The following is a 22,640-nucleotide window of genomic DNA, read 5'->3' on the forward strand; positions in this document are numbered from 1 at the left end:
GGATGTTTTATTATTGCTTTTAGTTCTTGATATTTTATGGTTCTATTTGTGCTCCTTGTTAATTTCTTTGTATATGTTGGTGGGGTTTTTTTTGGTTTGTTGACCATTTTGCCCCTGCTTGGTGTTTTTCAGTTTGATGTTTGTTGACTGAAGTTTTTAGCCTCTATTCATCCATTTGCTTATGTTCTGGTTTGTTATGCTCTCTAGGTTGCTGGTGGGATACATATTTGCTATTTGGACATTTTTACCCCTGTGGGATGTTTTATTATTGCTTTTAGTTCTTGATATTCTATGGTTCTATTTGTGCTCCTTGTTAATTTCTTTGTAAATGTTGGTGGGGTTTTTTTTGGTTTGTTGACCATTTTGCCCCTGCTTGGTGTTTTTCAGTTTGATGTTTGTTGACTGAAGTTTTTAGCCTCTATTCATCCATTTGCTTATGTTCTGGTTTGTTATGCTCTCTAGGTTGCTGGTGGGATACATATTTGCTATTTGGACATTTTTACCCCTGTGGGATGTTTTATTATTGCTTTTAGTTCTTGATATTCTATGGTTCTATTTGTGATCCTTGTTAATTTCTTTGTAAATGTTGGTGGGGTTTTTTTTGGTTTGTTGACCATTTTGCCCCTGCTTGGTGTTTTTCAGTTTGATGTTTGTTGACTGAAGTTTTTAGCCTCTATTCATCCATTTGCTTATGTTCTGGTTTGTTATGCTCTCTAGGTTTATGGTGGGATACATATTTGCTATTTGGACATTTTTACCCTTGTGGGATGTTTTATTATTGCTTTTAGTTCTTGATATTCTATGGTTCTATTTGTGCTCCTTGTTAATTTCTTTGTAAATGTTGGTGGGGTTTTTTTTGGTTTGTTGACCATTTTGCCCTGCTTGGTGTTTTTCAGTTTGATGTTTGTTGACTGAAGTTTTTAGCCTCTATTCATCCATTTGCTTATGTTCTGGTTTGTTATGCTCTCTAGGTTGCTGGTGGGATACATATTTGCTATTTGGACATGTTTACCCTTGTGGGATGTTTTATTATTGCTTTTAGTTCTTGATATTCTATGGTTCTATTTGTGCTCGTTGTTAATTTCTTTGTAAATGTTGGTGGGGTTTTTTTTGGTTTGTTGACCATTTTGCCCCTGCTTGGTGTTTTTCAGTTTGATGTTTGTTGACTGAAGTTTTTAGCCTCTATTCATCCATTTGCTTATGTTCTGGTTTTTTATGCTCTCTAGGTTGCTGGTGGGATACATATTTGCTATTTGGACATTTTTACCCTTGTGGGATGTTTTATTATTGCTTTTAGTTCATGATATTCTATGGTTCTATTTGTGCTCCTTGTTAATTTCTTTGTAAATGTTGGTGGGGTTTTTTTTGGTTTGTTGACCATTTTGCCCTTGCTTGGTGTTTTTCAGTTTGATGTTTGTTGACTGAAGTTTTTAGCCTCTATTCATCCATTTGCTTATGTTCTGGTTTGTTATGCTCTCTAGGTTGCTGGTGGGATACATATTTGCTATTTGGACATTTTTACCCTTGTGGGATGTTTTATTATTGCTTTTAGTTCTTGATATTCTATAGTTATATTTGTGCTCCTTGTTAATTTCTTTGTAAATGTTGGTGGGGTTTTTTTTGGTTTGTTGACCATTTTGCCCCTGCTTGGTGTTTTTCAGTTTGATGTTTGTTGACTGAAGTTTTTAGCCTCTATTCATCCATTTGCTTATGTTCTGGTTTGTTATGCTCTCTAGGTTGCTGGTGGGATACATATTTGCTATTTGGACATTTTTACCCCTGTGGGATGTTTTATTATTGCTTTTAGTTCTTGATATTCTATGGTTCTATTTGTGCTCCTTGTTAATTTCTTTGTAAATGTTGGTGGGGTTTTTTTTGGTTTGTTGACCATTTTGCCCCTGCTTGGTGTTTTTCAGTTTGATGTTTGTTGACTGAAGTTTTTAGCCTCTATTCATCCATTTGCTTATGTTCTGGTTTGTTATGCTCTCTAGGTTGCTGGTGGGATACATATTTGCTATTTGGACATTTTTACCCTTGTGGGATGTTTTATTATTGCTTTTAGTTCTTGATATTCTATGGTTCTATTTGTGCTCCTTGTTAATTTCTTTGTAAATGTTGGTGGGGTTTTTTTTGGTTTGTTGACCATTTTGCCGTGCTTGGTGGTTTTCAGTTTGATGTTTGTTGACTGAAGTTTTTAGCCTCTATTCATCCATTTTCTTATGTTCTGGTTTGTTATGCTCTCTAGGTTGCTGGTGGGATACATATTTGCTATTTGGACATTTTTACCCTTGTGGGATGTTTTATTATTGCTTTTAGTTCTTGATATTCTATGGTTCTATTTGTGCTCCTTGTTAATTTCTTTGTAAATGTTGGTGGGGTTTTTTTTGGTTTGTTGACCATTTTGCCCCTGCTTGGTGTTTTTCAGTTTGGTGCTTGTTGACTGAAGTTTTTAGCCTCTATTCATCCATTTTCTTATGTTCTGGTTTGTTATGCTTTCTAGGTTGCTGGTGGGATACATATTTGCTATTTGGACATTTTTACCCTTGTGGGGTGTTTTATTATTGCTTTTAGTTTTCTGTTTGTTTAGCTTAGCTTTTGTTTCTTTGGCTCTTCTTGTTGCTTAATATTGTAGTTTGTTCCAACTTCCTTCTTGTGTGTTGCTTAATAAAGTCATAATCATTCAAAACAAAAACAAGTCATTAAGCCACATTTGCATTTTCTAAATGAACTAAAAACACATTGTTGTTGAAAATGGGTCATATGGCTTCCTAGTATGACTTGGTTTGAAAGTTTGTATAAGACACATGGTGTGTACAAGTCTAATATATATGAAAAATGAGTACTAAATGTGCAAAAAGCTGATGAAAAAAAGTTTGGATACAGAGCTGTTATTCAGGGAAAGAGAATAAGGCTCGGTTTTGTTTTAAGAAATGGGCCGTATAATTGCAAGGTTATAAGACATGGTTTAATGAATAAAAACCAGGTTATTTAATTTTAGTATATGACCCGGTTGTTAATATAAACTGGGATTGCTCTCATAAAACGCGTTTTTTTCATTATATATCTCGGTTTTTCCAAAAACCGGGTCTTAATTGGGAGCTCTTATTACGCTTTTTGTAGTAGTGTGAGAGCTTGAATTATGTATCAAATAGTGAGTTGTAAATATTTTCTTTTAAAACACTAAAAAGGCTTTCGATATAAAAGTAGGGACTGTAATGTCAAAACAAAAGCCACTCTGATGGAAGAGTTTTTTTTTTTTTTTTTCGACCACTAATTACGATTTAGGGATAATGACTTGAAAGGGTAACATACTTTTGATTTTGATCACATTTGGTCACTGAACTTTTTTTCGTGCTCTATTAACCCTTTAACTTGTTGATTTGTGCAAATTTTCCCCTTCTGACCGGGTTTAGCCGGTTTCAATGAATTTATTGATCCTACGTGTATTTTTTATCTTACGTGGCGAAAGAGGTGGCATGTAGGCCCCGATTTTTCGTCTCCATCTCATTAAACCACACCCCTCATTAAACCACACTCCGAAGTCTCATTTGGTCCTTAAACTCGACTAGGTCACCAAATTCTCCATCGATCATTCATCTCCTTCAACCGTTCTATGGCATCATCTCCAAATCCTACTGATCAGAACTTCATTGTAGTGAATTTCCACTACAATGGTCAGTTTGCACCCAATCCCTTAGTTTACTTTGATCCCGACAGAGCATCAGTGCGAGATGTTGACTTCAGTGGGTTTGGGTATGAGCAATTCATGGAATTCCTTCACAAGCTCACCAAATCGAGAAGCAAAGACATCTATTTCTGCCTTCCACAAGAGTCTTTAGGTCTTGGAATTCATACATTGGTGAACGACGGTGATTACAAGGAATTTTTGGATTTGGCGTATGCTAATGACAAGAGAATGAATGTATATGTGGATCACCATAATGAACCTATCTTCGACTGGATTGAGGCTGAGGAAAGTGAAAGTGAAAACGAAGACTTAGATGAAGATGAGGATTCAGTTATTCAAGATTCATATTTTGTTGATCATGAAGAAGATGATGCTACTTATCCATTTCCAGCAAACAAAACTGCACGTGATAGATTTTTAAACATCCTTTGTGAACCTATAGAGAGTGAAGATCAAGATGATGAATACGTGCCACCCCAGTACCCTGTGTATGATGAGAGACAGCCATGGGATCAGATGAAACCAATGATAGGTATGCGATTTTGTAACCCTACTGAGCTTAAACATATGTTAAGCAATTATGCAGTTGCTAATGGGTATGATCTATGGTTTGAAAAAAATGACTCTGATAGATTGTTAGTGAAATGTTGCAAAAAGAATAAGTCACCATCTTGCCCTTTCAGACTATGGGCCTCCTGGATGGGTAAAGAAAAGACTTTTCAGATCAAATCTCTAGTGAATGAACATAATTGTTGTAGGGTGTTTAAGTTTGGGTCAATTGTAACTTATAGATGGATAGGGAAACATTTTATGAGTCAAATTATAGAGAACCCAAAAATGAGTGCAAGGAAGATGAAAGCTAAAGTGTCAACAACATTCAACATAAATGTGAGTGTGGGGCAATGCAGAAATGCAAAGAAATTTGCATTACAAGAGATTGAAGGAAGTTTAATTGAACATTATGGGAGATTGTGGTCATATGGTGAGGAAATTATCAGGTCAAATCCTGGGTCTACTGTGAGATTGGATGTAGACATCATGCCAGATTCCACAACTTTGTTTTCTAAGTTTTATGTGTGTTTCAAAGCTGTAAGGGATGGTTGGTTAGAAGGGTGCAGGCCTGTAATTGGGCTTGATGGTTGCTTTTTAAAGGGTATAGTTAGAGGAGAAGTTATTTCAGCTGTTGGGAGAGATACAAACAACCACATCTACCCTTTAGCATGGGCTGTGGTATGTGTTGAGAATAAAGAAACATGGAAGTGGTTCATAGATTTGCTTATGGAAGACATTAATGGTGGTCTTGGTGCAGGCATTACCCTTCTTTCTGATGGACACAAGGTTAGTACTAGGTCATTTTTATGCTTCATTTTTATGCTTTTTCACTCATAATGATGTTGTGATTTGTAGGGGTTATTACAAGCAGTTAAGGAAAGATGTCCAGAAGCTGAACATAGACAATGTGCTAGACACATTCTGGCCAATTTTAATAAAAGGTTTACTGGTCAACAATACATAAAGTTATTTTGGAGGGCTGTAAGGGCTAGTACTGTGGAGAAGTTCAGAGGTATAATGGAGAAGATCAAATCTATTGATACTCATGCTTATGATTACCTTATAGACAGAGATCCTACTACCTGGTCTAAGGCATTCTTTCAAGAAGGAAGAGACTGTGATGCAGTGGAGAATGGGGTCAATGAGAGTTTCAATTCTGCAATTAGGCATGCTAGAAGGAGACCTATAATCACTATGCTGGAGGAGATTAGGTTATTTGTGATGGAAAGGATATACACTCAAAGAGTTGAAGGAATGGAATGGGATTTGCTTATATGTCCAGCTATTAGGAAGCGTATAGAAGAGCTGAAGGTTAAACAGAGGTAATTATTTTACTTTAATATGCTTATGTTAATTATGAGGATGTGTTATTGATTCACTGATGTTAATATGCTTAAACAGATTGTGGGGAGTTACTCCTTGTGGTTATCAAAAGTATGAGGTTAGATTCACTGATGTTGCATATGGAGTGGATCTAATTGCAAAGAAGTGTGCCTGTAGAATATGGCAACTTATAGGGATACCATGCTTACATGGAGTGGCAGCAATATCTTACTTGAATCATGATGCTGAGGCATATGTGTCCCAATCATACACTACTGAGGCTTACCTAAAATGCTACAAATATAGCATTAATCCTCTCAATAGTAGTGAAATGTGGCCAGATGTTCCATACCATAAGCCTTTGCCTCCCAAAAGAAGAAGATTACCTGGTAGGCCATCTGTGAAAAGGAAGAGGGATGCAATTGAACGAGAGTTGAGTGGATCAAGTAGACAAACTGTCTCAAGAAGGGGTAGCATAATAAAGTGTGGTATTTGTAAGGAACCAGGTCACAACAAGAAAAAGTGTCCATCTAACCAACAAAGCAATACATCAGGTGAATATTTTTAAAAACATTACATCATTTGAACAAAGAATTGACATTTTAATTTTTGTTTGCAGTACCAAGTCCATCCAGGGGCAGTGGAGCAGACCCAAGTTTATCCAGGGGCAATGAAGGACCACCACCACCTGCAGCCCAACAACCTCCTCCACCACCACCTGCAGCCCAACAACCTCCTCCACCACCACCTGCAGCCCAACAACCTCCTCCACCACCACCTGCAGCCCCCATGCCAAGAAGAAGGGTCCCAGTTAGTAGAAGTGGAAGGAGGAAATATTCTGAACGGATTATCAAACAAGCATTAAGGAGGTAGATACCTGGGGTTGGGAGTAATGCAGATAACCCTTCAGTTATTGATTAATTTAGTGGGTGTGTAGTGGGTGTAAGGCAGTTGTGATGTAAAGACAAAGTAGTAGTCTTTTTATTATGCTTTTCTATGGTACTATCAAGTAGGTGTATGGGCACATGGTGGCCCTTCTTTTGTCTATGCAGGAATCTTTTGTGTTACCTAGAAACTACTTTTGTGTATGCAGACAAAAACTTATATAACTGTAGAATATTAATGGCGTATTACAATGAATCCAACCACCACATTCACTTACTTTTTTTTTATTATATGTATTTGTTATATGTATGCTAGTTTGTGATTCCATTCCAGTCAAAACTAATTCTTTATATGCATGCTACTTTGTGATTCTATTTCAGTCAAAATCAAATATGTATTCATTGTGATTCCATTCCAATCAAAGTTAATATGTATGCAGTTAATATGTATGCTTCTTTATCCTTATGATTCCATTCCAGTCAAAAATATTTCTTGGTGATTCCATTCCAGTCAAAGTTACTTCATTCCATTCTTTGTGATTCCATTCCAATCAAAGTTAATATGTATGCAGTTAATATGTATGCTTCTTTATAATTAAATTTTCCATTACAATCAATGTTACTTCATTCCATTCCAACAAGAAGTTAAGATAACAACTCTATTCTATTCAAACAACATCTTTCAATACATCATGTGACTTCATTTCATCATATACACGATGATCAGAAAAAGAAATCCAATGGTAAACTTATATAGTTTCTCCTTCATTGCAATGGCATCAGAGTACTTTTCCTTCTTCATCTGTTCCATGTCTTCCTTCACCTTCTCTACTTCGGTCTTCAATGCTACTAATTCAGCTTTCATTCCCTCCACCACTTCCATCAGAGGCATCTGTACAAGTTCTACATCCAACCATTTCCAATATTTGCATTCACCCTTCCACAATAAAATTTCAAAGTGAGATTTCAAATCTGGAATAAATGAATCAGAAAAGAGGGAAAATTTAAGTGAAATTGCTTACCTCATTGCACACCATGAAATGCCTCCCTGGATTCTTTGGTGTTGTTGATGTTAGAATACGTGCAGGGAACCCACAATCACAAGTTTTTGGATCATTCACTGTGGATTTCTTGCTTGATCGATTGAGGGAGGATGAGATGCTGTAGGAGGAAGCCATCGGGTATTAGGGCAACGGGGTATTAGAGCACAATAAATGAACAACAAACGCCCCTCCTTTAATAACAAGAACCCTAGATGCCACGTAGGATCAAAACTGACACGTAGGATCAATAAATTCATTGAAACCGGCTAAACCCGGTCGGAAGGGAAAAATTTGCACAAATCAACAAGTTAAAGGGTTAATAGAGCACGAAAAAAAGTTCAGTGACCAAATTTTACTAATTACTATTTAATACTATAAAAAATTTAAGCTATTTTGATTTTTAATTTTTTTTATTTATCATTAAATATATATTAATCCGTAAATAGATTTCTAAGTGTTGTCCATCTAACTCCTACTTTAATAATATTTAATTTACCCTCTTAATTATATTCAAATTTTAAATATTTTTATTTTACTTACTAATTAATTATCTCTATTCAACTATTAAATATTTAATATAGGAATGTTTTGTAAAGTTTTTTTTTTATGAGAGAGAGAGGGAGAGAGAGAGAGTAATGAACCTTTATTTTTTCCTAGATAGCGTATTTGTTTGCATATGTGCATATGAATATTCATATACTAGGCGAATGTCAGCACGTTGCGCAGTGGGATAATTATGTAGTTTAATATGATTATATATGGTTTAATGTATTGTGAATAAGCCATACATAAAACTTATATGCGATTAAATAGCATGTATATTTTTGATTTACAGATTTTTTATCATAATAAATAATGAATTTTTTTTACTATTAGTTTAAAATTTTAAATGTAATTTTTAGATACACATTAGTATTTAATGTAATTAGTTGATGATTGATTAGATATGGATTTTCACTTGTGGTCGTCTATTTATGTTGAACCTTATAAAAATACATATTTAACGACTTTTGTTAGTTTTACTATTGAATAGAAAATGGTGTCGTATTTTAAGTAAATATAAAAAATCTCATCCTCAATCTATTTTAAGATAGTGACATATTTTAAATTAATATAAAAAAATCATATTCTAGAACTAATGAAAAGAAAAAAAGGAGCCAAAATTTTTAACTATAATAAAATTGATTCCAATTAAAAAGTGCTCAACCGAAGATAATATTATTCAATAAACATCATAAGATATTACGTTATATTCAAATTACAAACATCATTTTTGTAAGAGTCATTCAAAATATATTTGACTATAGTGCCTAATACAACAATGTAATAACCAAATGACCCTAACATATTTTAAATGAAATATAATTATAATATATTATCTATGCAACTAAATTTCTGCACAACGTGTGGGATTCGTCTACTATAAGGTATTCTTCTAATATATTATATTATAGTATAAACATTATATTTGGAAAACCACTTTGAGTTTTATTGTAGTTTATAACATTAAATTTGTGATGGACTGTATTTGATACACATTTGTGTATTTATATCTATATTATATATTTAAAACAAATCTTATATAAACATCCAACCTAAATATTCATCTTCAAGTTTTCTTTCTTCACCATGTAAACAAACTTTTGTTATAAAGCCAAAAATGGAATAAAAGACACTTAGTTGTATGATCATGATATATTGTATTTTGATTGGGGCTTGTACAAAACATGCATGAGCATATATTATTAATTTATCTCTTGTTTTGGGTAATTCAAATAAGATAGCTTCAAATTCAACGTATCAAACGGATTACCGATTTACTAAAGTTTAAAACCCAAAGACTCAAACATGTTCTAATACCATACAAATGCATGAGGTTTTAGCAAATTATTATCTCATATGAATTACCATTGATTATGTGTGATTAATTATTAAGAAGGTGAAAAGGTTTGGGGGTTTCAAATGCATGAGGTTTTAGCAAATTATTGTGGGGGTTTCAATGCATGACAATCAAGGGAAAATGCAAGCTTTATAAGTATGTAAGATGCATACAGAGAAAAGTTTAATAGAGAACCATAATTATTGGTTTTCTAAGGAACTGAATTTTTTTTCAAGTTTTAGAGCTTATTGTTTATCGAAAAAAAACTAAAATTTTCTAAATTAATAACTTCACATTGTAAATGCTAAAAAATAAATTATATATATTTCAAGTTCACCGTGTGAATTCAGATTCACATTGTGAATCTGCATAGAGTCACATTGTGAATTGGGCGAATTTTTTTTATTGAATTTGATATCATTGGAAAAAGGATAAAAAAATTATGAATTTGTATATTTTTAGTTTTTTTATATAAAAAAAAGCTCTAAATGTTGAAAAAAAATTGGTTCCTTGGTTAATTATGGTTTTCTATTGAACCTATATGCAATTTGAAAAACAAAACCAAACAAACACATAAGTTGTATCTAATTCATTCATTAAAAAACAATACTTTTAAAAGGGGGGGGGGTATGGGTATGGGTGTGTGTATGTATGTATGTATGTATGTATGTATGTATGGTTTTGGTTGTAAAGTTTGTGCTTGTGTTTGGTAAGGTTTTTGGAATACAAAAGCGGATCGAAAGGGTTGTTCATATGGTTACAAAGGTTGGTAGTGTTGTTAAAAAAGTGGTTTTTGTTTGTTAGGGGATCCTCTTTTTAGCAGTTTTCCTAAACCACTCTAGGGTGACTCTATGTTCAGATATTGACGAGGTGTTCTGTCTAGCCCAAAATTGATTTTCAAAATTGTTGTTTTTGATTTGCTGGTGTAGTGTTTGGATTTTGTTCCATGGTAAAGTGTTTGGAGTTTGATAAGATATATGTATGTTTGTGTGTTGTTAAAGAAGAGAAGAATGGTGTGAAAAAATAATGTAGTGAAGTTTAAGGATGAACCTTTTAACCGAAAAAATGAATGAGAACCGAAACCGGGTAATGGTAATTGTTATGGTTCCCAATTTGTCACACCCCCAAACCGGAACGGCGGAAACGTTCGGGGGCAGATGACGTCATGTAAGTATCACAACACATGCAGTATAGTAATCAAAGTACAGCCAACCATTGCATTAATAAGTATAAGTTTTACATAAGTATTTTAACATATCAAATTCAAACATCAAAGTAGATACAGAAGACGACCGAAGTCGCACTACGATACTAGGCAGTCTTCTCAGAAGCTTCGGGGGTGTACCTATCTACTAGAGCCCTAAGAATACAAGTAAAATTTGAAATAGTATCAGCATAAAGTTAGTGAGTTCATAAGCATTTTGTTTTAGAAAGACAGTTCTCGGTTCTTTTGAAAAGTGCGATATCTTTCCTAGAAAACCTTATACTATCTGGTGTAATAAATGTATAAACCTTAAGTAAAATGATTCTTTGATATATGTTAAAAGTGTTCCTCAAGAAAACCTCATATTTTCTTATGAAAATCATGATTAAACCCATTTCTTATATGACTTCTTTGTTCATACTAGTCACGCATAAACCAAGGAGTTATGGAAGAAATATGAATATTCGTTAGTTGATTAATAAACCATCTGTTTATAAAACACTGATGTTTACCCTGGGAAGTCATGCATTTCCCCTATGTATAAGTTATTGAATTACCCGTTCTAAATTGGAAAGTACAAGTATCTACCATACTTATATTGTTATAACATTGTTCCTTTTGAAAACTTTGGCTACTTCCAGTGATGTATATTAGTCTTATAACATAAATAAAACTAATTGAAAACATGGTGATCTGAATCCTGAAAGTGTTATTAATACCCTCCTGTGATCACTAAGTTATTAACTCCAAAGTTAGTTCGTTAAATCTATTATTACGTAAATACATTGTTGTTATCTACATTGCGAGCTTTATGACCATACATTAACTTGATATGGCGCGAATTGGGCACCAGTATCCTTTATGACTTTGTCACCTATAGATGTGCCGGTCCTACTGTAGCTACCAGTAAGGTTCGGGATAGTCAGTCCCGTATAGATCTATACACAAAAATAACGCTCTCCCTCCAGGAGATTCTGGTTCATAAGGGGTAGTCCTCCAGTTAGTTAAGTTTGTAAGCACCCGAGGACGTGTCTCCAATTAGATTAACGACTACGAATAATAATACAGGAAAACCCTTTTTGTTATTAACATGAAACCTTTATAAAATAATATCTTTTATTTCATGATTCATAAGTTCATTTCCTTAGTTTTGAAAACTGCTTGAGCAAGGTTAATATCTTAACCCGTTTTGTAAAACTACTTTCTATATTCGATGTGTGTTGATAATGGAATTATATTAAACAAAATAATATATTTGGACACAAGATTTGCTTGTGCTTTTACTTGTATCCCCCCCTTGAAAACATTAAAAACTCGGAAAACGTAGGGGTATGAACTCACCTCGAGTGAGTGGTTTGAATGAAGGATCGATACGGGATGTTGAGTGTCAAGTGAAGCCTTGAACACGATTGGATCCTATTTAACATGTAATAACACATATATGAGTTAAATTAGGGTATTTCACTACTAGACACGATAGGAAACCACTCTAGGGACTTGGAAACACTTGAACTAAGTGTTAAAACCATATGTGATTGAGTGAGGGAGGTGTACGACCACCCTAAAGGTGTGTACGGCCATGGGTGTGCGGCCCATGAGTGTACGGCCGTAAACTCATGATGAGATGTGCGTTTGAGGTGTTTTCAAGGTTCTAACTAGCATCTAAGAAGTGTTCTAGGTCCCATGCTTAGTTAAAATGTAAGTTTGAGGCCAATAAGTGAGTTTACGACACTATGGGGTGTGTACGGCCGTACAAAGGGGTGTGCGTCCATACACCCTTCATGTCCATGCCCAATGTGTCGACTTTAAGGTGAAACAAGGCTAGGGCCATGTCCAACTAGAAGATAGGGGTCAAACTCTCACTTTGGAGAGCTTTTAAGGAGTGTACGGCCACCCATATGAAGGTGTGCGGCCGTACTCCTTCAAAGGATGAAGAACATGATGAAAATTGATGAATCAAGGATTAGATCAAGAGGTCTTTCAAGTATAAGAAGCTAGAGGATGGAATACTCACGTTTTTGAAGCCTTGGAGGGTTCACGGTTGAGTAAGCTTGAGAGACAAAGGAGTAGTGTCCAGCCAAGGGGAGAAACGAATAAAAGAAGGGGCCCTACTCATATATATAGGGGTGGGTGACCCACCACCTTGAGTGTGCGGCCATGGGGTGGGGTGTACGGCCGTACACTCCTCCTAAGAGAGTGCATGGCCCGATTTTGCTACTTTACGACTTGATAACTCATCCCTAATCTCAACCTTGGTTGTACTTAAGCTTAGAAAACTTAAATGAACCCTTAAACAGTGTTAAAAGACAACAGAAACGAGTTTAACATTGATTGTAATGAATAGTTGTACAAGATAGAAGTTTCGGGTTGTCACATCATCCCCCCGTTAGAAGGAATTTCGTCCCGAAATTCAGGAATAAAGATACAAATCATGGACTTGGAAAAAGATGAGGGTACTTCTGTTTGATTGAATCCTCGTGCTCCCAAGTGAATTTAGGTCCCCGCTTGGCATTCCAACGAACCTTCACCATCGAGATGCGACTTTGTTTCGTTCGTTTGACTTCTCGGTCCATGAGTTCAGTTGGTTCCTCTACGAAGTGTAGACTCTCGTCTAGTTCGATCTCCTTGAGGGGAATCACAAGTGTCTCATCGGACAGACACTTCTTTAGGTTCGACACGTGGAAGACAGGATGTATGTTGCTAAGTTCTCGAGGTAACTGGAGTTTGTATTCTACGGGACCAATCCTAGCGAGGATCTCGAATGGTCCATTGTATCTTGGATTTAGCTTTCCACGCTTTCTGAAGTGTGTCATGCCTTTCCAGGGTGAGAACTTCCAAAGGACACGGTCACCAACCTGGAATTCCAAGGGTTTTATTCTCTTATCGGCATAGCTCTTTTGTCTATCTCTTGATGCTTTTAGTCGTTCCCGGATTTGTACGATCTTTTCAGTCGTCTCTAGGATGATTTCAAGACCCGTGAGAGTGCTGTCGGGGACTTGACACTTGACTAGCTGCGTGTCACTCACCTCAGCCCAACACAGAGGGGATCTGCACTTATAGCCATAGAGGAAACAATGCAGCCTTGATGCTGGTATGGTACCTGTTGTTGTAGGAAAATTCGACCAAGGGTAGATGAGTGTCCCACGACTTGCCAAAGTCGATGACGCAGGCTCTCAACATATCCTCCAATGTCTGAATAGTTCTTTCACTCTGCCCATATATTTGAGGATGGTAAGTTGTGCTCATATCCAGCTTAGTTCCAAGAGCCTTCTGTAGTGACTACCAGAATCTCGAGGTATAATGGACGCAGGTACACCATGAAGGCGGACTATCTCTCGAAGGTAGATTCGTGTCAGTCTTTCCATTTTGAAGTTTTCTTTGATCGACAAGAAGTGGGCGGATTTGGTCAGTCGATCGACAATTACCCAGATGGCGTCGTGCCCACTCGGAGATCTGGGTAACTTAGTAATGAAATCCATGGTAATCCTTTCCCACTTCCACTCAGGTATTTATGGCTGCTGAACTAGACCTGAGTGTTTTTAATATTCTACCTTCACCTTGGTGCAACTCAGGCACTTGCCCACGAAAGTAGCGATCTCAGTTAAACCATTAAGGACTTAATCCATTGACAATTAGGGTTAAGTGTTTCTCACTTAACCCATTAAGGACTTAATCTATTAAGTCCCTCACTTTACTAAATAAGTCATATGGTGTGATTGGGCTTAATACACAATTCCATTCCAATGGCCCAAATGTGGGTCCCGATAAGTCCAAGCCCATAATCCCAAAATTAGGGTTTTAAGTCGTTAGGGTTTTCCAAACCCTAATTAGGGTTTCCTACCCAATACTAGCCCATTAGTCAATTGTTTGGGATTTTAGATCACTGTGGGCCTCATTGGGCCCATTAAGGTTTTATGCATCCCAAACGAATCAAACACAACCAGGCAAAGCACACCGCTACCGAACACGGTGGCCGATGGCGGCAGCCACCACCTTACGGTGATGGTTTAGAGTTTTCATTTTTCATTATTCCGATATGGTTACAATTTTTACAATGAAATACCCACTAAACACACACACATACACACTAAATAAACGCACACACACAGCCGCCCTTGTGGTGGCCGGTGGTGGTAGACGGTCGCAGCCACCACCTCACGGTGGTGGCGGTGGCTTTTCCAGCCAACTAAATACCCCATCCCGCCTCACTAAAATTAACGCACGCATAAACAAGTCTTATGTTTGCTAAATAAGCCCAACCACCCACCTGGTGGCATATGGCGGTGGTAGTGACACAATAAGGCAGCTAACGGTGGTTGACGGCGGCACAACAGAGGTTGACGATGGCAGCATCACCGGCAACCGCATCTTCACGAGTTTGGCGCACGACAGCAACAACCCCGGTGGTTCACGACCCACTCCTTCACTCCTTGCTTCGTCTCCAACCTTCGGTGGGCCTCCGAAGTCGCTATGTTCCCGACAGTGGTGGTCTTGCTACGATGGCAGAATAATGGTTGGCGGACGAGGGCTTCCATGGTCGACACGGCAACATTATAAGCAACTCCTCGCCCTCCAGTCTTCCCGACCGACTCACATGGCAGTAGAGCAGCAACAGCAAGCTCCGTTGGTATCAATGGGAAAGGGTGGCGGCAAAGTCTGGAAGGCAGTCGAACAACGAATGGCGGTAGCATCGCTTGCGACTTCATTTCCCCGATGTTAGGGTGAGCGAGAGGTGGTTGTTCTGGTGGTTTGGGACTCCAACTGTGGCGGTGTGCGACTCGACGTAGGAAAGTAGTGGCATCGGAAATTGAGAGATTGAGGGTGGCGGCTGAATGAAAGGAGACTTATGGTTAGGGTTTAAACGATAGTGAGGCTATATACCCGGTTCCCACCAACTTTTCCCATAATAACACAAATGGTCCCTCCTTGCCATATTCTTTTCAAAACAAATCCCAAATTTACAAATTAGACCTCGCCTTTCCAAAATCTTTTCCTCTTAGGTCCATAATTTACTTTTTAACCCCCACTTCCATAAATTCTTACACATTAAGTCCAAATAATACCTTACACCCTTTTGACATATACAAATATTTACAAATTAAGTCCCACAACTACACTTTAACCCCTGGAGTTCAATTCTTGTCATGTGACTTCCGAAACCAACACCCCACTAATTATTATTTAATTTCTGAGCTCTAACAATATAAAATAATAGTAATTACTTCCTGGGGTTCCTGATTTATTATTTAATTAATCTCTTTAAAGATGGGATGTTACAACTCTCCCCCACTTAAATTTGATTTTGTCCTCGAAATCGTTTCTTATCATCCTTTACATGCCAAACAACTTGAACTAGTTGGCTACAATCCCGAGCATAACCTTAGCCTTTCCAAGGCAACCGCACCCAACCCTCACATGGTTCTAAAACCTAGAAATAAATGAATCCCTTGCACTATGATCACATGTACTCAATCTGAAATCTGAATTCTTGAGATGGAATTCCTTGCACTTAACTCCCAATTGGCTACTCAACTGCTAAGAACCTGGGATTCCCACTAGAAAACAGAATCACAAATCCCACACTGCTAACTATGATCCTTTAGTTCCCGAACCACATACATATAATAACCGACTCATAAGCACAAATACTCATACCTGGCCCAATCAGCCTCGGGCTGGAATACCAGGCATGCCTACGACGGGTCCAGTCATCCCTAGGATGGAATACCCTCGTATCACACACATGTTTGGTCTAATCAACCCTCGGGTTGGAATACCAAACACGTCAGGTCCACTCAATCGTAGGGTCCGGTCATCCTCACGATGGAATATCCTAGATTGGAATACCACTATATACATAACTCGGTCTAACCCATATCTTGAAATCCAAGGACCTATCCTTGCATCTCATCCAAAATACTCTGATTCGTCACAACCGAGTAACACTCATCTGAAATAACGGGTTCCAGCCCGGTCGCGGAGCTAAAGGACTCCCACACAGTTGCCTCACACGACTTTCGAATGAAATCCTTCCCTGGAACTAATTGCCACTAGTTATCATGCCACTGCGTCTCTAACAACTTTCTGATTCAACCGATCGGATCCATGCGTCAAATCCTGACGTCATCAAATCCAAGGCTAAAAGTGATTGCTACCAAACCAACGGTAGACTTATATCACAAACGACCTTAAGCAATTCCTTGCTTCCTTGATCTCTCAACTATAGTGGCGTTCCTACAGTCTTATCGTTGGCTTAACCAGGTCTAATCCCTCTGGGGAAACCCATAAACCCATCCATGGATATCCATATCCTCACTGCTACACCCGAACTAGTGGTTACTATTGCCCCTTTCGTGTCCTAACAACGTACTTATGCTATCTACCAACCTAGTGAATGTTGCGGCTACACCCGCAAATTTACAACACTTCTCACACTATCTACCAACCTGGTGAATGCTACGGCTACCCCCGCAGTCTTACAACACTTCCTATACTAACTTATCGCTAGTGAATGCTACGGCTACCCCCGCAGTCTTACAACACTTCCCATACCAACTGATTGCTAGTGAATGCTACGGCTACCCCCACAGTCTTATAACACTTTCCATACCGGTCGAACACGCGCTCGACCTAACACACCACTAAACTTAATTCATGGCTAGAATCCCAACCTGATTTCCCAAGTTCTGCTATCAAGCACCGAGAAGACGCGATTTACATGCTGATGAGTTTTACCGAACTCCCCATTCACACCACACTCAAACCAAGCAGCTGCTAGGGTTGTCTTCATTCCCAAAAACGATGTGTAACTTATCCCAATTTCAAGACCGATCCTGCTTCTGCATTCCGGGTCAATTCTCCCCCACTTAGATTCAACTAAGTCTTCACAATACATGGAAACTTGAGAATTCCCTATCCTTCTTACTCTCCAACGATCGATCTGATGACAACCAGACCTTTCCAACTAGTGCTTCATTACCAGTTAATCACAAATGATCACACACTTCTAAGAACTAGCTAAACACTTCCTCAATCCCAGTGAAACTGACGATCCCTAATGATTGAATGATCCCACACTCAAATCTTGAAATCCAAAAGACAGATACTCCAACAAATACCTCAACAATGAGCTACTTCTTTTGGCACTTTCATTCGTCAATCAATAACGGTTACTAGAACCACTTAATCCTGACAATGCTGAATAACCATCCTGTGGGACCCTGTCTGCAGACCTCCCACATAATACCCTTCTTCCCAAAGTGTTCCAACAATCCTCCCGCTCTCGACTCTAGAACTCATATCATTCAGGGCCTCACACCCTGACTCACTCACCAACTCGATCATCCACAGTTGAACTGTAGTAGCTGAAACAGCCTTTGCCCTAAACCAGGCTACAACCACTCCCAAGACAAAGTCTAAAATCCTGAAAGTGCAATAGATCGCACAATCAATCCTTATCGTCCGATACAAGGGATCCAAGGCGAAATGGACCTCCAAAATACTTATGCCACATCGACCCACCCGCGCTTACCAACGCTAAACTACTGTCGCCAATCCTGACGACCAACTAACCCCAAGCTACAGTACAACCTGATCCTGGGGCCACAAGCCTGCTTCCTTGCCTTAGATAACAACATTCCAATCTTATCAATTAACCATTCTAATTCCAGCTGCAAAACTCCAGCTGAACATAATCCTTACTCCTTTCTGGAGTCCCCACAACTCACATTCCGGCCTCGAGAAAAAACCTCGAAGCCTCAAATCTTGAAACGCATGTGCCAGGCTATCCCTCTTAACCCGCAGAATGTAACAAGTACAGAACATCTCCCTGATCTGAGGTAACTGCAGCCCGCTGCTCATTAGAATATGTCCCAGTAACAAGTCCCGGTACTAAAAAGCTCGACCAGGTCTTCCCCTTGTTGTCCTTACAGCTGATATAGCGGTCACGACAACCGTCTCGGCAATGGCTGCATAGCGTTCATCGAAATACTCACCCATGGCGATCTTAATAGACCGGAACATCCCCGGAAACTATCCCTAGACAAACTCGATTACCTCCTCCCGGATGATCTCACAAACACGGTCCTCTGACAATGTTGGCCTATCCTAGCTGCCAGCTCCCGATCCTTACCTGGATCCAATCTCAAGATGTCTCGTAACCATCATTCTGGTAAAACACCAGAAGGATCGTTGATAACCCATATAGAGACAAGGAACCAACTCCTAACCCAACCCTAGGGGTTGCGACTTCCTTGCTACACATATGGGTCCTGTGCTTTCAGTATTATGGGCCCCTACTACCTTCCACACCTACCCATATTTGTCTAAAGTATCACGTCAACACCCTAACACTATACATACACCTGGTGGTCGCTCAACCTCACTCCTAGAGGAAGGCTAGCTGTCTCACAACTGACCTACCGATCTCACACAACCCACCCATCCATGAAACTTCCACCAACCCTGCAGTACTAGTGTATGTCATCCATACATAACGTTGGACCCAATAGACTTTCGAATATCCAATCCTACCCTAAGCTCCCAATCAAACAAGAACAGAGCATAAGGCCAAATCAAACATTCTCAGGCTATAAGATCTTAATTATGTATAACCGTGATGCATACACTAAGCAACTACAGTAATGATGTGAATCTCATATAAAGGAAACCCTAGGCTATCAGACATCATGTAATCAGGTAATTCTATCATGCAATTCCTGAAGATCCTTAGCCTAGCACTAGCATGTTGTTCTAACATATCACATAATCAAATAATTGTATGGTATTTTGGGGTCTACTTACTGGCTTCGGGTGATCGTACACCATGCATCCTCCTTTACTTATTTTGAAAACCATTTGAAAATCATTTTGAAAATCTTTTCCTTTATTTGAGACTGGAGTCACACAAGTGTGATGGGTTTTGAGCATTCTAACACTTTCTAAGTGTACATGCAACCCTAATAACCTTAGATCTATGTTTGTCTAATTATCATGCAAAGTTGAATTCCAAGGTTATATTCCTATCTAGCATACATGGGGAACAATTTTTGCTTGAATGAAAGATAGAATAACTTACCTTGTTGTTGCTTATGTTCCTTGAAACCTTGTGAGCCTAGCACCCCAAGTGTGATGCCTCAAATGCTTCACACAACACCAAATGCTCTTGGAAAGACTTTTGAGAGAATTCACACTCCTTGAAATCGGCCTAGCCCTCTTGTTTCATATAGTGTCATGTGTAGCCAATTTTGTGGAGAATGGGACTCTTATATAGTGTTGACACATCTAGGGTTACACCATGTAAACCCTAATGTGTCATGACTCTTCATTTCCATGACCCATGGGTTTGTAACTCCCATGGAGCATCCATGGAGCATCCTATGGGTAGAACCCAACTTGATAATCCATGGAGCCTCTTAGCCCACTATACAAGATATGAATGATTTACATAATCAACCCATATATTTAATTAGTTATCTTTTGATCACTTAATTGATTCTAAATTAATTCTTGATCAAACTAATCAAATAATATTATTAATATATTAGAACTTATAATATATTAATAATCTCCAAGTGTTATTTCTCTCATTTAGTCTATCCAATTGCATGGTGCCATGCAACCCAAATGGACCATGCCGGGTTGGGTCAAGTACACACCAAAAATAGTTATGGACTTAGACACCTTATCCAGCAGTCTCCCACTTGGATAAGTCTAATAACTATAATTCTAGTACTTCAGGAACCGACCGGCAATCGTAGCTCTTTCAAGGTTTCTCGGAACTGAGAAGATGATGGTACGCCATTTAAGATAAGGGATCATATAATCCTCCGTTCTAGATATCAGCCGGACAAATACATGGAACAATGTCTTACTTATTGTCCAGCAGTTTGTTTCCCGATTTCCGATTTGTTTGACAAAGAACTTAATTGAACACATCAACTTAGTTCTAACCGGGCCTGGTACATAGGTCAAAACAAAATCATCGAGGGGCCCAAATATCAGCTTCTAATCCAAGAAGGAACACATAAACTTCGACTCATATGTTTGTTCTACCACTCATTGAATTACACACAAAAGCACGTTTTATAACATCGAGTTACCAATGCGTTTTCGTACAATCAATGCATAACCAACTTGTAAGTAACAAATCATATCTCTAGGTTTGAAGACTTATATGATATTACCGTCTCACGATCACTCGAGATAGAATTCCATGAAGTGATTCCAGTGAGCGTGGGTTGAGTCCAATACTCAGAACTTATGAGCACTCATGATTGTTGTAGCCTTGTCCAACACCTTAGACCTCTACAACCAAACATGATAGTCTTGATTCATACCTACTTCTGACATATGACCGACTGTGGAGGTTTGAATAATATGTTATACCAAACAAAAATTATTCTGGAAGTCAAAACATGCAAAAGAAATATAGTAAATGATCGAAAAGAGATAGCAACACTTTACTCATAAATAAAACACTTTTTATTCATCATCTAATGTCAATTACACTTTACAAATTTCGAGGTTATCTAACTACTAAATCTAATATCATCCTTCAGCCCTATGCTCCGAGCATGCTGGAGATGCTTAACCCGAGTCAGTCCCTTCGTGAGGGGATCTGCCGGATTCTCATCTGATGATACCCTCTTTGCCACGAGGAGTCCTTCTTCGATTCGATGTCTGATAAAATGGTATTTTCTGTCGATGTGTCTGGATCTCCCGTGATCCCTTGGTTCCTTGGCTAAGGCAACAACACTTTCACTATCACAGAAAATTTCTATTGGCTCTTTAATAGCTGGTACAACTCCAAGGTCTCCAATGAAGTTCTTCAGCCATATCGCCTCCTTTGCCGCCTCGCTAGCTGCAATATACTCTGATTCACAAGTTGAATCAGCCACTGTCTCTTGCTTGGAACTCTTCCAAGAAATTGCTCCTCCGTTTAGGGTAAAGACCCAGCCCGACTGAGAGCAGAAATTATCCCTATCAGTCTGGAAGCTAGCATCACTATACCCTACAACTCTCAAGTCATCACTCCCACCGAGGGTAAGGACCCAGTCCCTAGTCCTCCGTAGGTACTTGAGGATATTCTTTACCGCAGTCCAGTGTGCCTTGCCAGGGTTCCCCTGATACCTGCTAACCATGCTTAGGGCAAAGGCTACATCAGGTCGAGTACACGTCATAGCATACATGATCGATCCTAAAGCCGAAGCATAAGGTATTCGACTCATTTATGCTATCTCAGCCTCAGTTCTAGGGCTTTGACTAAGTCCAATTAGTAGGTACTCTCCTTTCTTGGAATCCTGCATGCCGAATCTCTTCAGCACCTTATCCAAGTAGGTACTCTGACTAAGTCCAATTAGTCTTTTACTCCGATCTCTCAAGATCCTTATCCCTAGAATATAGGCAGCTTCTCCTAGGTCCTTCATAGAGAAACACTTCCCAAGCCAGGACTTAACTTCCTTCAGAGTTGGGATGTCATTTCCTATAAGTAGTATGTCATCCACATACAATACCAAAAAGCTAACTATACTCCCACTAGCCTTGACATACACACAAGATTCATCTTCACTCCTAGAAAAGCCAAATTCCTTGACCTTTTCATCAAAGTAAAGATTCCATCTGCGAGGTGCTTGCTTCAATCCATAAATGGATTTCTCAAGCTTACACACTCTATTAGGGTACTTGTTGCTGACAAAACCTTCTGGCTGACTCATGTAAACATCTTCAGCCAATTTTCCATTAAGGAAAGCGGTTTTGACATCCATTTGCCAAATTTCATAGTCATGAAATGCAGCTATGGCTAACATAACCCTAATAGACTTAATCTTGGCTACTGGAGAAAAGGTCTCATCATAATCCACTCCAGGAATTTGAGAGAATCCCTTTGCAACCAGTCTAGCCTTATAAGTGTGTACATTACCATCCATGTCGGTCTTCTTCTTGAAGATCCATTTGCACCCCACTGTCTTACGACCTGGTACATTTTCAACCAAGTTCCAAACTTGATTGTCATACATGGATTGTATCTCGCTATCCATTGCCTCTTTCCACTTGGCTGACTCAGGGC

The 22,640-nt window shown here is 38.5% G+C and overlaps 2 protein-coding genes across 2 annotated transcripts; both read left to right on the forward strand.

Moving 5' to 3' along the window:
* Positions 1-3,497: 3,497 nt before the first annotated feature.
* LOC145099481 (uncharacterized) lies at positions 3,498-5,429 on the forward strand. Its single transcript, XM_079037052.1, has 3 exons — positions 3,498-5,026; positions 5,096-5,387; positions 5,419-5,429. Exons 1-3 carry the CDS (start codon positions 3,614-3,616, stop codon positions 5,427-5,429), a joined length of 1,716 nt encoding a protein of 571 aa, XP_078893178.1. The 5' UTR covers positions 3,498-3,613.
* Positions 5,408-6,149, forward strand: LOC145100666 (uncharacterized). The gene is made up of 2 exons (XM_079037848.1): positions 5,408-5,562; positions 5,642-6,149. The coding sequence occupies exons 1-2, from the start codon at positions 5,435-5,437 to the stop codon at positions 6,129-6,131; spliced, it is 618 nt and encodes a 205-aa protein (XP_078893974.1). The 5' UTR covers positions 5,408-5,434; the 3' UTR covers positions 6,132-6,149.
* Positions 6,150-22,640: the final 16,491 nt, after the last annotated feature.

Source organism: Lactuca serriola, chromosome 4 (genome assembly GCF_051521515.1).
Source record: "Lactuca serriola cultivar US96UC23 chromosome 4, Lser_US96UC23_V15, whole genome shotgun sequence".
NCBI lineage: Eukaryota > Viridiplantae > Streptophyta > Magnoliopsida > Asterales > Asteraceae > Lactuca > Lactuca serriola.

Excerpts from the sequence above, each read along its gene's own strand:
- LOC145099481 (XM_079037052.1), top strand. The coding sequence starts at position 3,614 with ATGGCATCATCTCCAAATCCTACTGATCAGAACTTCATTGTAGTGAAT. Across the intron at positions 5,027-5,095 it reads TTCTTTCTGATGGACACAAG|GGGTTATTACAAGCAGTTAA; the intron begins GTTAGTACTAGG and ends TGTGATTTGTAG.
- LOC145100666 (XM_079037848.1), top strand. The coding sequence starts at position 5,435 with ATGCTGGAGGAGATTAGGTTATTTGTGATGGAAAGGATATACACTCAA. Across the intron at positions 5,563-5,641 it reads GAGCTGAAGGTTAAACAGAG|ATTGTGGGGAGTTACTCCTT; the intron begins GTAATTATTTTA and ends ATGCTTAAACAG.